Source organism: Dama dama, chromosome 28, assembly GCF_033118175.1.
Source record: "Dama dama isolate Ldn47 chromosome 28, ASM3311817v1, whole genome shotgun sequence".
NCBI lineage: Eukaryota > Metazoa > Chordata > Mammalia > Artiodactyla > Cervidae > Dama > Dama dama.
The window spans coordinates 38,746,672-38,758,839 of NC_083708.1; the positions used below are offsets into that span (position 1 = coordinate 38,746,672).

General features: G+C 46.0%; 1 protein-coding gene across 2 annotated transcripts in view; it reads left to right on the forward strand.

The window, feature by feature from the left end:
- Nucleotides 1-378: 378 nt before the first annotated feature.
- The window catches only part of SLC22A16 (solute carrier family 22 member 16), a 31,501-nt gene continuing 19,711 nt past the window's right edge, over nucleotides 379-12,168 (forward strand). For both annotated transcript variants that reach the window (XM_061131626.1, XM_061131627.1), the window contains exons 1-3: nucleotides 379-490; nucleotides 4,844-5,323; nucleotides 8,740-8,857. In XM_061131626.1, coding sequence (XP_060987609.1) covers nucleotides 438-490; nucleotides 4,844-5,323; nucleotides 8,740-8,857 — 651 coding nt within the window. In that variant the 5' untranslated portion in view covers nucleotides 379-437. The remainder of the gene's footprint in view (nucleotides 491-4,843; nucleotides 5,324-8,739; nucleotides 8,858-12,168) is intronic.

A 12,168-nucleotide genomic window follows, 5' to 3' on the forward strand; every position in this document is an offset into this window, starting at 1 on the left:
TGTGCCCAAGAGTGGAGTCTGCGTTCCCCACCTCGGGCTGCCGGGTGGACCACCCTTCTTAGGCACCGGCGCGCCCCTCGAGAGCGGCGACCGAGACGGACGCGGTGTCGAGGGTCTGATGGGGCGGCGGGGAGGGCGCGGGAAGTGGCGGGGCTTGGGATGGGCGCACAGTGCCACCGCGGGCTCCGGGAGCACGGCGCGCCGCGCAAGAGGCCGCGGCGGCGGGGACTCGCTAGAGGGGAAGAGAGAGGAACAGAGCCTGGCCCCGCGCGCGGCTCGAGCCCTTGACGCGCGGGAGACGCCAAAGGGGGGCCGGGCGGGCCGGCGGGGGCCGGCGGGGGCCGGGCGGGGCGGGGCAGGGCACCACTGTGCCCGCAGTCCCCGACACTGAGCGAGCTTCGCGCGTCCCGCTTCGGAGCGTGGTGCACGGCGGCACTATGGGGTCCAGCAACTTGGAGCCGATTTTTGACAGCGTGGGGCACTTCGGCAGGTAGGGAGATGGGGTAGGGGTGGGGAGGGAGGACGGTGCCGGGGGAGCCGGAGCCACGTGGGTGGAGGCGCCGGTGGGGTCTGTTTCTTTCCGTTGCGGTGGGGTTCTTGCTCGCGCAGAGCTCGCGATCCGAACACATCTCCCCACCCCTCCTTTCCGGGAAAAGTCCGGAGGCCTGGGTCCTGACTCCTGGCCCTGGACGGATCCTCTCGAACTCTGGCGGCCGGACGCCCCCAGAGTGAGCAGGGGGCGCTGGGGGCTCGCTTCGGGCTCGCTTCGGGAGTGGTGAGTGCGGGGTCCCCCGGCGCGCCCTCTGCCGGTGCCGGAGTCCGAAGCCCAAGCTGCAGAGGCCAGGTCACAGGAGGAACGCTTGTTCTTGGCAGCTAATCTGCCAAATGGGCTCCTCTTTCACTTCCCCAGTCAACTGCTGTCCCGCCCCAACCCGTGGTAGAGTCTCCTTCAGTACCTGGCAGGTATTGAATTGCTCTAGGAACAACTGTTTAAAGCTTGTTCCTTCTTTTTCTGTGTGTGTGTGTGTTTTCGGTTTATGGAAACCCAACATGTGCCAACTACACAGTGTGGAATCTTAAAAAGGGGTGGGGGTGAATCCTTATTTTAATGATTGGGAAACTGAGGCTAGGTCAGGGACCCACAGCTGCTGCAGGGTGGGACCTAGGTTTAACCTTTGTATGATTGGCACCCTCTTTTCATTTGTCAAATTAATTTTAAAAATTTAAAGTGTATTCATTCATTTTATTCATTCATTCGTGGAGAAATACTACTTTGACCCAGAACGTTTTGGGAGAAGGGGTAACTGGGCGAGGAGCCATAGAAAGTGTGGATCCAGGGGTTTGGGGCTCAGTCTGAATCCTGGCCTGCCACTCACTGCTAAGTTGACCCTGGGAATACTGTGTCTCAGTTTCCTATGCGCAAAATGAGAATTATAATCATTCCTGCCTTTAGCTCCCTTCCAGGCTTGTGATGAAGAGACGATGATGTGCTGTTCTCCAGGGTGAAAAGTTGCACAGATGTTGGTTATGATTCCCAGTATCCACAAGAAAGGAGTGGTGAAGCAGGCCGGGAAGGGGCGGGAGGCCCCAACTCTCCCCTGCTTCCTCCTGATCCCTGCCTTACTGAATGCTCAGTTGTGCCCGGCTCTATCCTAAGTTCTTTGTACATGTTACCTTCTTTAACCTTCACTGCAGCCCTTTGAGACTAGTGGTAATCACTCTCATTTTACACATGAGGAAACCAGGTCTTGCACCTAAATCACAAATCTCTTAGTAGCAGAGCAGAATTCGGTGTCATTGGATGTCCATTGGCCTCCACAGCCCATGCTGTCAACTAGGATGCTGTCTTGAGTGCAACCCTGGGACTCAGCCAGGTCCTTCATTTATTATCTCATCTTATCTTCCTTGAAGCAGAATAGCATAGGGATTACAAAATCAGCTCTGGGAATGGATGTCCGAGTTCCAATCCTGGCTTACCAAGTATTAACTATGTGGTCTTGAGCATTTGACTTAGCACTTACTCATCTGTAAAATGGGTGTAATAATAGTACTGCACATGTTTGTTATAAGGACTCCACATGCAGCTCTCATTTCATCCTCATGATAACCTTATGAGGTAGTAGTTACTAATGCCATTCTTTCCCCAGGTATTTTAGGGATTAGTCACCATACTTAGGAGCTGTAACAAAGAGACCCCTCAGTTGGATTTTGTCTCTGGCAACTGTCCAGGGTAGGTTTGCTCCATGCTGTCATCCAGGGACCCAAGAGGGTGAGGCAACTCCACCATCCACAGCATCTGGGGCAGCTGCTCCGTGTCCTCACCCACATGGTCAGATGTGGCTTGGTGTGGTGGGAGAAAGGGAGAATGGATCTGGGGAGACAGCCCTTAGCCAGTCACAGTAGCATATGCAAAATCTTATCATTCTGTAAGTTATCAAGAAATCGTGACTATTATTATTACCTGAGTCCCCATTCTGGTAGGAAAGGTAGATTGTGAAAGCTACTTATAGGAAGGAAAAGGGTAACATGTCCATGCTTACAGCAGAAGGTGAATATAGTGTGACCATATCATAGTGGCCCATATTTTCTCTGGCATTCACTCTCATTGTTCTCTCTATTGTCTGTAAAGAGAGAGGGAGGTTATTGTGTATTGTTATCTAGTCTTAAGGAAAGCTAGTGACAGTGTTAAGTAGAAAGGCCTAATTGTCTCTCATTTCTCATTGGTCATTTCTAAGGTGAGGAAACACTGTCCAAATCACCTTTAAAAGAGGAAAGCAGAACGCCTAAGAAGAATTAGGTGTTGTTCCATACAAAATACAAGTTTGTATTGAAGTTACAAAAACTTCACGGTTTAAGCCCAATGTCAGAGGGAATTGAGGAAACTGAGATTCAGGAATTGTGTTGGGGGAACTGAGAGCCTGGATCTCTGAGTTATTTTGGAATAAAGATAGAGTTTAAAATTTCAGAGCTGGAACGGTGAGCCTTGTGGCTGACTTAGATGTATGGGTATAGGTGGTGGTGTTTTTTTTTTGTTTTTGTTTTTCTGTCAGTATATGACCCTTTTAGGCTCTTTTTTTGACTTCACCTTATGAACATCATAGTATCTAACACTTACATGTACCTACAGGATGCCATAATGCTTTACATGTAGTAACTCTACATTCCCATAACAACTCATTTTTCAGATGAGAAAAGATCCTTACATAAAGGGTAAGGATCTTATCCAAAAGACCCAGGTGGTAAGTAACCAGAGACAAGCTTCAGACCTTGGTAGTCTGGTTCCGGAGTCCATGCTCTTAACCACAGTGGTATAATACTAGTTATGTTTTATTATGGGCTACCCAGATAGTGCTAGTGGTAAAGAACCTGCCTGCCAATGTAGGAGGCATAAGAGACACAGGTTCAATCCCTAGGTGGGGAAGATACTGAAGGAGGGCATGGCAGTCCACTCCAGTATTCTTGCCTAGAGAATCCCCATGGACAGAGGAGCCTGGCAGGCTACAGTCCACGGGGTCACAAAGAGTTAGACACAACTGAGCGATTTAGCACACACACAAGCATGTTTTATTATATAGAATGATATCAATCTAGGACTGAATGTAATTTTCTTTACCTGTCACCCAGATAGCATAGGTCTGTTTCCTGGAGGTTCTGGTCATCTTTTCTTTTACTTACCTCTGGTTTTCCTGTCAATTCTTTTTTCACTAGTGTTTCTCTTGGCTGTGGGCATAGTGTTATGTTGTGTCTAAGTCTGTTGTTCTGAAGGAGCCTTGGGCTGGGTAGACACTTGGTGGACAGCAATCTTTATAAGGGAGAAAATGATTTGTTAGAATGCTAGACACCTAAGGAAGTAGGATTTTGTTTTTTTGAGGAAGTTATCCTTGTGACTTCCTGGTGGCTCAGCTGGTAAAGAATCGTCCTGCAATGCGGGAGACCTGGGCTCGATCCCTGGGTCGGGAAGATCCCCTGGAGAAGGGAATGGCAACCCACTCCAGTATTCTTGCTGGGAAAATTCCATGGACAGAGGAGCCTTTTGGAATACAGTCCATGGAGTCGCAAAGAGTCAGACATGACTGAGAGATTAAGCCCAGCACATCCTTGTGAGGAAAAGGGAAATCTGAACTGAAAGTGTGCTTAAGACCTTCTCAGCACCTGTGGGCGGGGCAGAGAAGACAGATCCTAGCTTCAGAGGCCTGCCAGGGGAGGTGCTCTGTTGGGGGGACTGGGTGTGAATGGAGAACATGAATACAGAACTTGTGCGACTCTATGGAAAAAACTAGTGACAACCGTGGGGTTCAGGCTGGCTGGGGAAGGAGTGAGGCCAGGAAGCTGGCAGTAAACTAGAGAACATGGTGGGAGCCAAAGGCTGGAGCCCCGAACAGTGCAGGAGATGGGGTCAGTGGGAGGGACAGGGGGAGCTGGGAGGATGGGAAGCTGTGGTCAGAGAATGTGAGTTTTGCAGCAGTGGAGCCTCTCCAGGTGATGAGACTACTTAGGTACCAAACCCAAACGCCTCCAGGGGCAGGCAGGTAAACTTCACACTAACAAAATCTGTCTGCTCTTTGTGGGGACTGTGTCGAGTTTGAGCACTGGAGTTTGTGGAGTGGGGAGGAGTCGAAGTATAAAAACGTATGTCATATATGATGTATGTTACCTTCTCAGTCATCATAGGGTTGTCATTATGGGATGTCTCTTAGGTCCCTAACAGGATTTGGTTGTGTTTATCCCTTTATTCAAGCTAAGCATAATGGAGACCCTTCATGTTTGCCTATGTCTTTTTTTTTTTTTTTTTTAGCCCACAGGTCAGCTATAATAACTTGTTTCTTTTCCTCTCTCTTTGCAGATACCAAATATTCCTCTATTTTATATGTGCCTTCCAGAATATCTCTTGTGGTATCCACTACTTGGCTTCTGTGTTCTTGTCAGTGTCCCCCCAGCATACCTGCAGGCCCCCAGGCAACGTGAGTCAGGCGCTTTTCCAAGACCTCTCTACTTGGCAGTTGGAGGACATCTGGACCCAGTTCTCCGTCGGCCGTGAGGATTACATCCTCGTGCAGCTGCAGAACGGGGAGATCTGGGAGCTGACCAGCTGTCAGAGGTCCCGGAGGGATGGCCAGTTGAGTCTGGACTATCAGTACAGCGGCCAGAAGAGCAGCTTCGCTTGCTTGGACGGCTACATCTACGACCGGAGCAAGTGGCTCAGCACCGTGGTGACCCAGTGGGATCTAGTGTGTAACCGAGAGTGGTTCGGAAGGCTGATCCAGCCCACGTTTATGTTTGGAGTCCTTCTGGGAGCAGTCATCTTTGGCTACCTCTCCGACAGGTAACATGAAGTTTTTTTGTATTGTTTCATCCATCAGTGTAGGGTTCGTTTTCCTGTCTCATTGTCTTAGGGGACTGGGAATTATGTTCAAAACTTTAGTCATTTTCATACTTCCTGTCTAAATATGTACTTCTTTGCTGATCTGTTATTTAGGGACACAAAATAACATTAAGGGGATGGGTTCTGCAGACAGTGCGCCTGTGTTCTGCCATTTATTCGCTGTGGACCTTGGCACATTGCCTGACCTGCATTTCAGAATCTTGTAAGCTGGCAATGAAAATAACAACACTCATCTCAGAGGGTTATTGCAAAATTAACACCGAAAAAGTACCTTGGACATATAACCACTCAGTAGCTATTGGTTATTACTTTGAATTTTTTTTCTTTAAATAGACTTGCTTTTTAGGAGGATAGTCTGGCTCTATGCAGTGATATCTATGAAACTGTGTGATGTGCCAACCAAATTTTTAAAAAATATACTTTAAAATGAACATATAACTCTTAAAATAAGGCAGAGTTCATCTGTGTATGGACATGGACAACACTTTTAGTGCCTGTCCCAGAGCACAGAGATAAACTTATTTATTTGGCCGCATAGTTGTGAATTTTACAGGCATGTCCTGGGCACTGGGAGCCTAAAGACAACTGCTTAGGTCAGAAATCCCTGCCCTCAGTGTGTGCTAGTCACATGTGACCAACAAACACATCGAAAGAAAAATTATAGGGCTTTGTTGTGTCTGGGGCCATATTAGAAGTGAAGGCCATGGAGACAAAGGCTATGGAAGCCTAAAGGGAGGAGGACCTAGGTCTTTCCCCCCACTTCCCACATCCCCTCCAGGAGGTGGGGCTTGAATAATACAGTTGCAACAGAAGTGGAGTCTATTAGTAAAATAGTTATTATTTGGTGACTGAAGTTACCATTTCAGTGTTTAAGAATCTTCTGCTTCATAAACTTCCTGGGAAGGATGGAAGTTGGGTTGTCAGTGGGGAGAGGAGCAAAACAGGAGTTGAGGAAGTAGATACTCCCTTTTGGAAAGTCCGTCAGATGCAAGGTGGCTACAGGAGGGATGGGGATCCAGAGAAGGTTCTTGTCTTTGGCTGGAAGAGACTTCAACTGAAAGGGAGGGGTCAGAGGAGTGGGAGGGATAGAGGGAAAAGAAGTAATTGGTAGAAAAAGGCCTCAGAGGAGATGGGAAGAGACATGATCCAATACAAAGATTGCAAAATGGTATTTGAAGAGAAAAGGGTGTGTGTCTCTGGACAGGAGGGAAGAAAAAGGCTGCAGGCAGATGCAGGTCGTGTTGGCAGCTGGGCAGAGCAGGAAATTGCAGAGCTTTCTCTTTGATGTTCTCTGTTCTCTGCTCATCATCAAGAGAGCTGCTCATCTGTTATAGAGAGTGAAAACGTTGTGGGTAGAAGAGGGATGGATGAAAATAGTTTAAAATGACTTTCAGGGCTCAAATGAGATTGGGAAACCTTTATATGTAGGGCCAACAATCCCTACTAGTGCCTGTGGGAGCAGAGCAGCCTGAGGCTGTGAACGTGATGGTTTCCAATTTGCTTACATACTCTCTGCTGCAATGGGCAAACCTGTTGCTTGGAATCTCAGGACTGTATTCTTTTGCCTTAAAATGATCTGTCAGGGACATCTCATAGGGAGAAAATATTTGCAACTCATATATCTAATGACAGTCTAGTATCTAGAATACATAAAAAAACTCAACAATAAAAAGACAAATAACCCAATTCAAAAATGGACAAATGATTTGGATGGATGTTCTGCCAAAGAATATATACAAATGGCCAATAAGCACATATAAAAATGTTCAACATCAATAATCATTAGGGAAATGTAAATCAATACTATAGTGAGATACCCCTGGTCACTAGAATGGCTGTAATCAAAAAGACAGACAATAACAAGTGTTGTCAATAACAAGTGTGGATGTGGAGAAATTGATGGGATGGTAGAATTGGGGCAACCAGCCTGGGAAACAGTTTGGCAGCTCCTCAAAAATTAAGCATAAAGTTAGCATATGACCCAGCAATTCCACCCCTAGGTACATATCCAAGAGAATTGAAAATATAACTTGACATAAAATCTTGTTCACAAATGTTCATGGCAGCATTATTCATTATAGCCAAAAAAGTGGAAACAATGTCCAAATGTCCATCTAGGGATGAATGGATAAACAAAATGTGGTATAGCCATGCAATGGAATGTTGTATGTTAGTCACACAGTCACGTCTGACTCTTTTGTGACCCCCATGGACTGTAAACCACCAGGTTTCTTGGTCCATGGAATTCTCCAGGCAAGAATACAGGAGTGGGCTGCCATTCCCTTCTCCAATGAAATGTTATTTAGTCATTAAAAGGAATGAAGTACAGTAACATGGATGAACCTTGAACACATAATAGAATAAGTCAAGTCTTACAGTGTGCAACTCCATTTATGTAGAATGTCCAGAAGAGGCAACTCTATAAAGACAGAAAGTAGACTGTGGCTGTCAGGGGACAGAGGGAACAGAGAATAAGAAATGATGATTCCTGGGTGCAGAGTTTCTTTTTGGAGGGATGAAAATGTCTTGGAACCAGATAGTGATGAGTTGCACAACTCTGTGAATCCACTAAAAAGCCACTGAATTGTATACTTTAACTCTGTGGTCCCCAGCCTTCTTGACATCAGGGACTGGTTTCATGGAAGACAATTTTTCCATGGACCGGGGCAGGTGGGGGATGGCTTCAGGATGATTCAAGCACATTACATTTATTGTGCACTTTATTTCTGTTCTAATGCTGCTGCTGATCTGATTTGACAGGAGGTACAGGTCTGCGGCCTGGAGGTTGGGGATCCCTGCTTTAAAAGATTGGATTTTATATCATGTGAATTACATCTCATTTTTTAAATCTGCAGGCATGTAATTGTTATTTGTTTGACTTTTAAAGAAGAAACTGCCCTTCCCAATTATGAAAATATAGGCCAAGTAGGCAACTTATTTTACTAGCAGAATGTCTAGACTTCTGTTTTTAGAGGGGCTTATTAAGAGTTGCCTCCCCCTTGGTGGGCAGAGCCAGCCCAACAGGGAAGATGATCCAACAGGTGACAGAGCAGGTCCTGACAGGGAAATAACAGATCCTCCCTCTCCTTCCTCCTAGTCCCAGGTTAGGAGGTACTCTGGGGACCACCCAGAGTGACCGTGTGTGTATATTAGCAGCTCAGGTGGAGACTTGGCCACCGAAAAACTGGCCTTTTGAAAAAATTGTGTATTAACCCATGATTTACCCAAAATAAATAAGTCAGATACATAAGCTACTAAAAATATAGCTGAAATTTATCTTTCTTGAATTAGAGTGGATGTTTTAAACTGTTGCAGCCACACCTTGCTCCTTCCACTGTGTGATTCTTATTTTTCAGGGCAGGAAGACGACTTGTCTTGTGGGCCACAAGCACCGGTGTATTTTTGTTTGGCATAGCGGCGGCATTCACATTTGATTATTACAGCTTCATAGTCGCACGCTTTCTTCTTGCTATCGTGAGTTGGGTTGTTGTTGGGGTTTCTGTTTGTTTGTTTGTTTTTGCCTCTTTAATTCCACTGCAGTGTTTTTATATTAAACCTGAACTCTCTTAGTTGTGCTCATTTAGAATCTAGTGAGACAGAGATCAAGGACTAATCTTTGTTCAATGCCCAAGTCTTTCTGTAGAATATTAGTGCCCTATGCTTAGAATGGAAGCTGTTACATGAAAAATTGTTGCTTAGTAGGCTGAAACTTTTCATTTGACTCTGTGCCTGACCTGTGATCCACATTCCACCATTACTAGCAGCAGGGATCTGTGAGACGTCCCTTCCAGTTGGCATTTTACTGGGGATTCTGGCCAATTGTTGCTGTTTAGTTGCTTAGTCGTGTATGACTCTTTTGCGACTCCATGAACTGCAGCCCGCCAGGCTCCTCTGTCCATGAGAATCCTATGGATTCTCCAGGCAAGAATACTGGAGTGGATTGCGGTTTCCTCCTCCAGGGGATCTTCCTAACCTAGGGATCGGACACTTGTCTCCTGCATTGGCAGGCATATTCTTTACCTCTGAGCCACCAGGGAAGCCTGTTCTCACCAATACTGTAAGGCAAAAGATAGAGAAGAGACAGGGAGAGCAAGAGGGAGAGAGGAAGGCAAACGGGGACAGAAAGAAAAAAAGTCATTGTTTATACCCGTTACAGATAATAGCTACCAATTATTTTACTTCTGAGCAATTATGTTGGTCTAGATAGACTCTGTATGCATGAGCCACAGACAGTTAAGGCATATGGTTAAGAATGTCATTTAAATAATGTGCAGGAAGGATGAAAACAAAACTTCAGACCTTTTTGTTCTGGAGAACAGGGGAGGATAGTGGAAAGGGCATGTGTTTGAATCCCAGCATTGTCATATATTGGCTTCTCAGCTGTGTGACCTTGGGCAAATGCCTTATCCTCTTCGAACCTTAATTTCTGATCTGTAAACTGTAGAAAAGAATACCTACTTCACTGGGTTGTTACCAGGACTCACTTGAGATTCAGGGAAATGTCCGCAGTTCAGTACCTGGCATGGAGTAGGCACTTCTTACAAAGCTGACTGTTGCTGGAAGTGGACCAGGGAGTTTCAACACTCAGTGAGGCTTCCGGACAGGTTCCACACTACCTCACAGCAGCAACAGCGATTCTCTTTGGAGATCACTATTCAAGGATAACAGAGTGAAGTTTTCTCTTCGGGAGGAACTTGTGATCTTGCTGAATACAGAGCAGGGCGTGCATTCCCTCTCACCAGAACAGATGACCTAAGGGTCTAGGGAGAAGCCAAGGACTTCAACCTCAGAAGAAGAGGTCACTGTGCCCCCTCCAAGGGCAAGGTGGTATATTCTCTTTTGGAGTCTTCATCAACAGCTAGGAAGGGTCCCTAAGAAGCCACTCTTAGATGGTCAAGGATAGAAGGATGCATTAAAAACAATTTAGGAGAATTGAAGGTGTTATATCTTTAAAAAGTATAATAATTTTAGGAATGCAGAGAGTTTTTAACACAAAAGATAACAACCAGAAGTTCTGTCTCCACTGAGGACAGAATAAGAGGAAATGACTCTGTAGCTGCAGGGTAAGGTTTGATAATAGACCTTCTGGTGGGAATGATTGTACAACAGAAGCAAAGATAGGTCTTGAGAGAGTGTGGAGTCCTCTTTTGGAATAATTAAGAGAATAATTCTAAAAATATCTTTTTTGGTCTTGCGAAATACCTTGAGTTGATTTCCAGAGCCAAGAAAATCAGACAGCCACCCATAGAATACTTCTGTAAGTTCAGTTCAGTTCAGTTCAGTTGCTCAGTCGTGTCCGACTCTTCGTGACCCCATGAATCACAGCACGCCAGGCCTCCCTGTCCATCACCAACCCCCGGAGATTACTCAAACTCATGTCCATCGAGTCGGCAATGCCAGCCAGCCATCTCATCCTCTGTCATCCCCTTCTCCTCCTGTCCCCAATCCCTCCCAGCATCAGGGTCTTTTCCAATGAGTCAACTCTTTGCATGAGGTGGCCAAAGTATTGGAGTTTCAGCTTCAGCATCAGTCCTTCCAATGAACACCCAGGACTTAACCTCCTTCAGGATGGACTGGTTGGATCTCCCTGCAGTCCAAGGGACTCTCAAGAGTCTTCTCCAACACCACAGTTCAAAAGCATCAATTTTTCAGCGCTCAGCTTTCTTCACAAATGTGGTCTTAGTTTTCTGTGGCTCTCTCCTTTGGTTTTTATGGGAAATATATTTGTGATGCAATTCTGATTAGGGAAGATGCAGGCAGATTCATTTACTCACCACATTTATTGATCTACCTACAGACTGTCACGCAAAGTAAACCTGACCAGGATGTTTCAATAACCCTATAGTGTAGCGGGAAGGCAAGATGTTGACGGACCATTGTGAAAAATCCATACAGTGTTGACAATGACTAGCAGTGGGGGGAGGGGCTTCACACAGTGGGGGATGGGATGGGGAGTCTAGAGAGTCAGGGTCTTTTTAGTCTGAGGGATGGGTGAGAGAAGAGCCTTATAGGCAGAGGGAGTAGCAAGTGAGAGGCCCAGAGATGGAAGGAACTGAAGATTAGGAGAATAGAGAGGTGAAATGCATGGTGAGGCTGAAGGAGAGAGGGATGACTAGGCAGACCTTATAAGATGACAAAGGGTTTGCCTGGTTTCCTAAAGGTAATGAGAATCCTCTGAAGAGGTTCAGTGAATTCAGGGGTGAAGTGGTCGTTCTGACTGCTGTGTCAGGGGTGGGGTCAGGGTAGATGTGAGGAATTGAGTATTATTAGTGGAGGTGACAAGTGTGAATGGGACCAAAGAGGCTTTTGGAATTATTCAGGCAGTTGTGCATGGATTGTTTGAACCCAGTGACAGAAGTAATTGGTAGGAAGTGGGAGGGAACTCTGAAAGAACTGGCCTTGAAAAAAACATCTTGAGGACTGATGTTATAGCTTAACTTAATGGGGAATTAAAGGGGAAATTTACAGTATTTGAAGGTTTAGATTTACCAAACCACTGGATTCTTCAATATGGGAGGCCTCATTATCAGGCTTCATTATCTGAGTCTTGCAATTATAAGGTTGCATGGGGAAATAAAAGCTGCTGTCACAAAATGTGAAACCGACCATTCATACAGTCATCCCTATCAAGCACCTCTCTGCTTACTGCTACTGGGCTAACCTCTTTCCAACTCTGATGCAAAATGAAATTGCAGATCTTACAAAAGATGCTAAACTGCAAAGAGTCTTTGAAAGCAGTGGGAGAAAACTGCCTGAATGCTACACAGATCCCTTGACCAACTGGG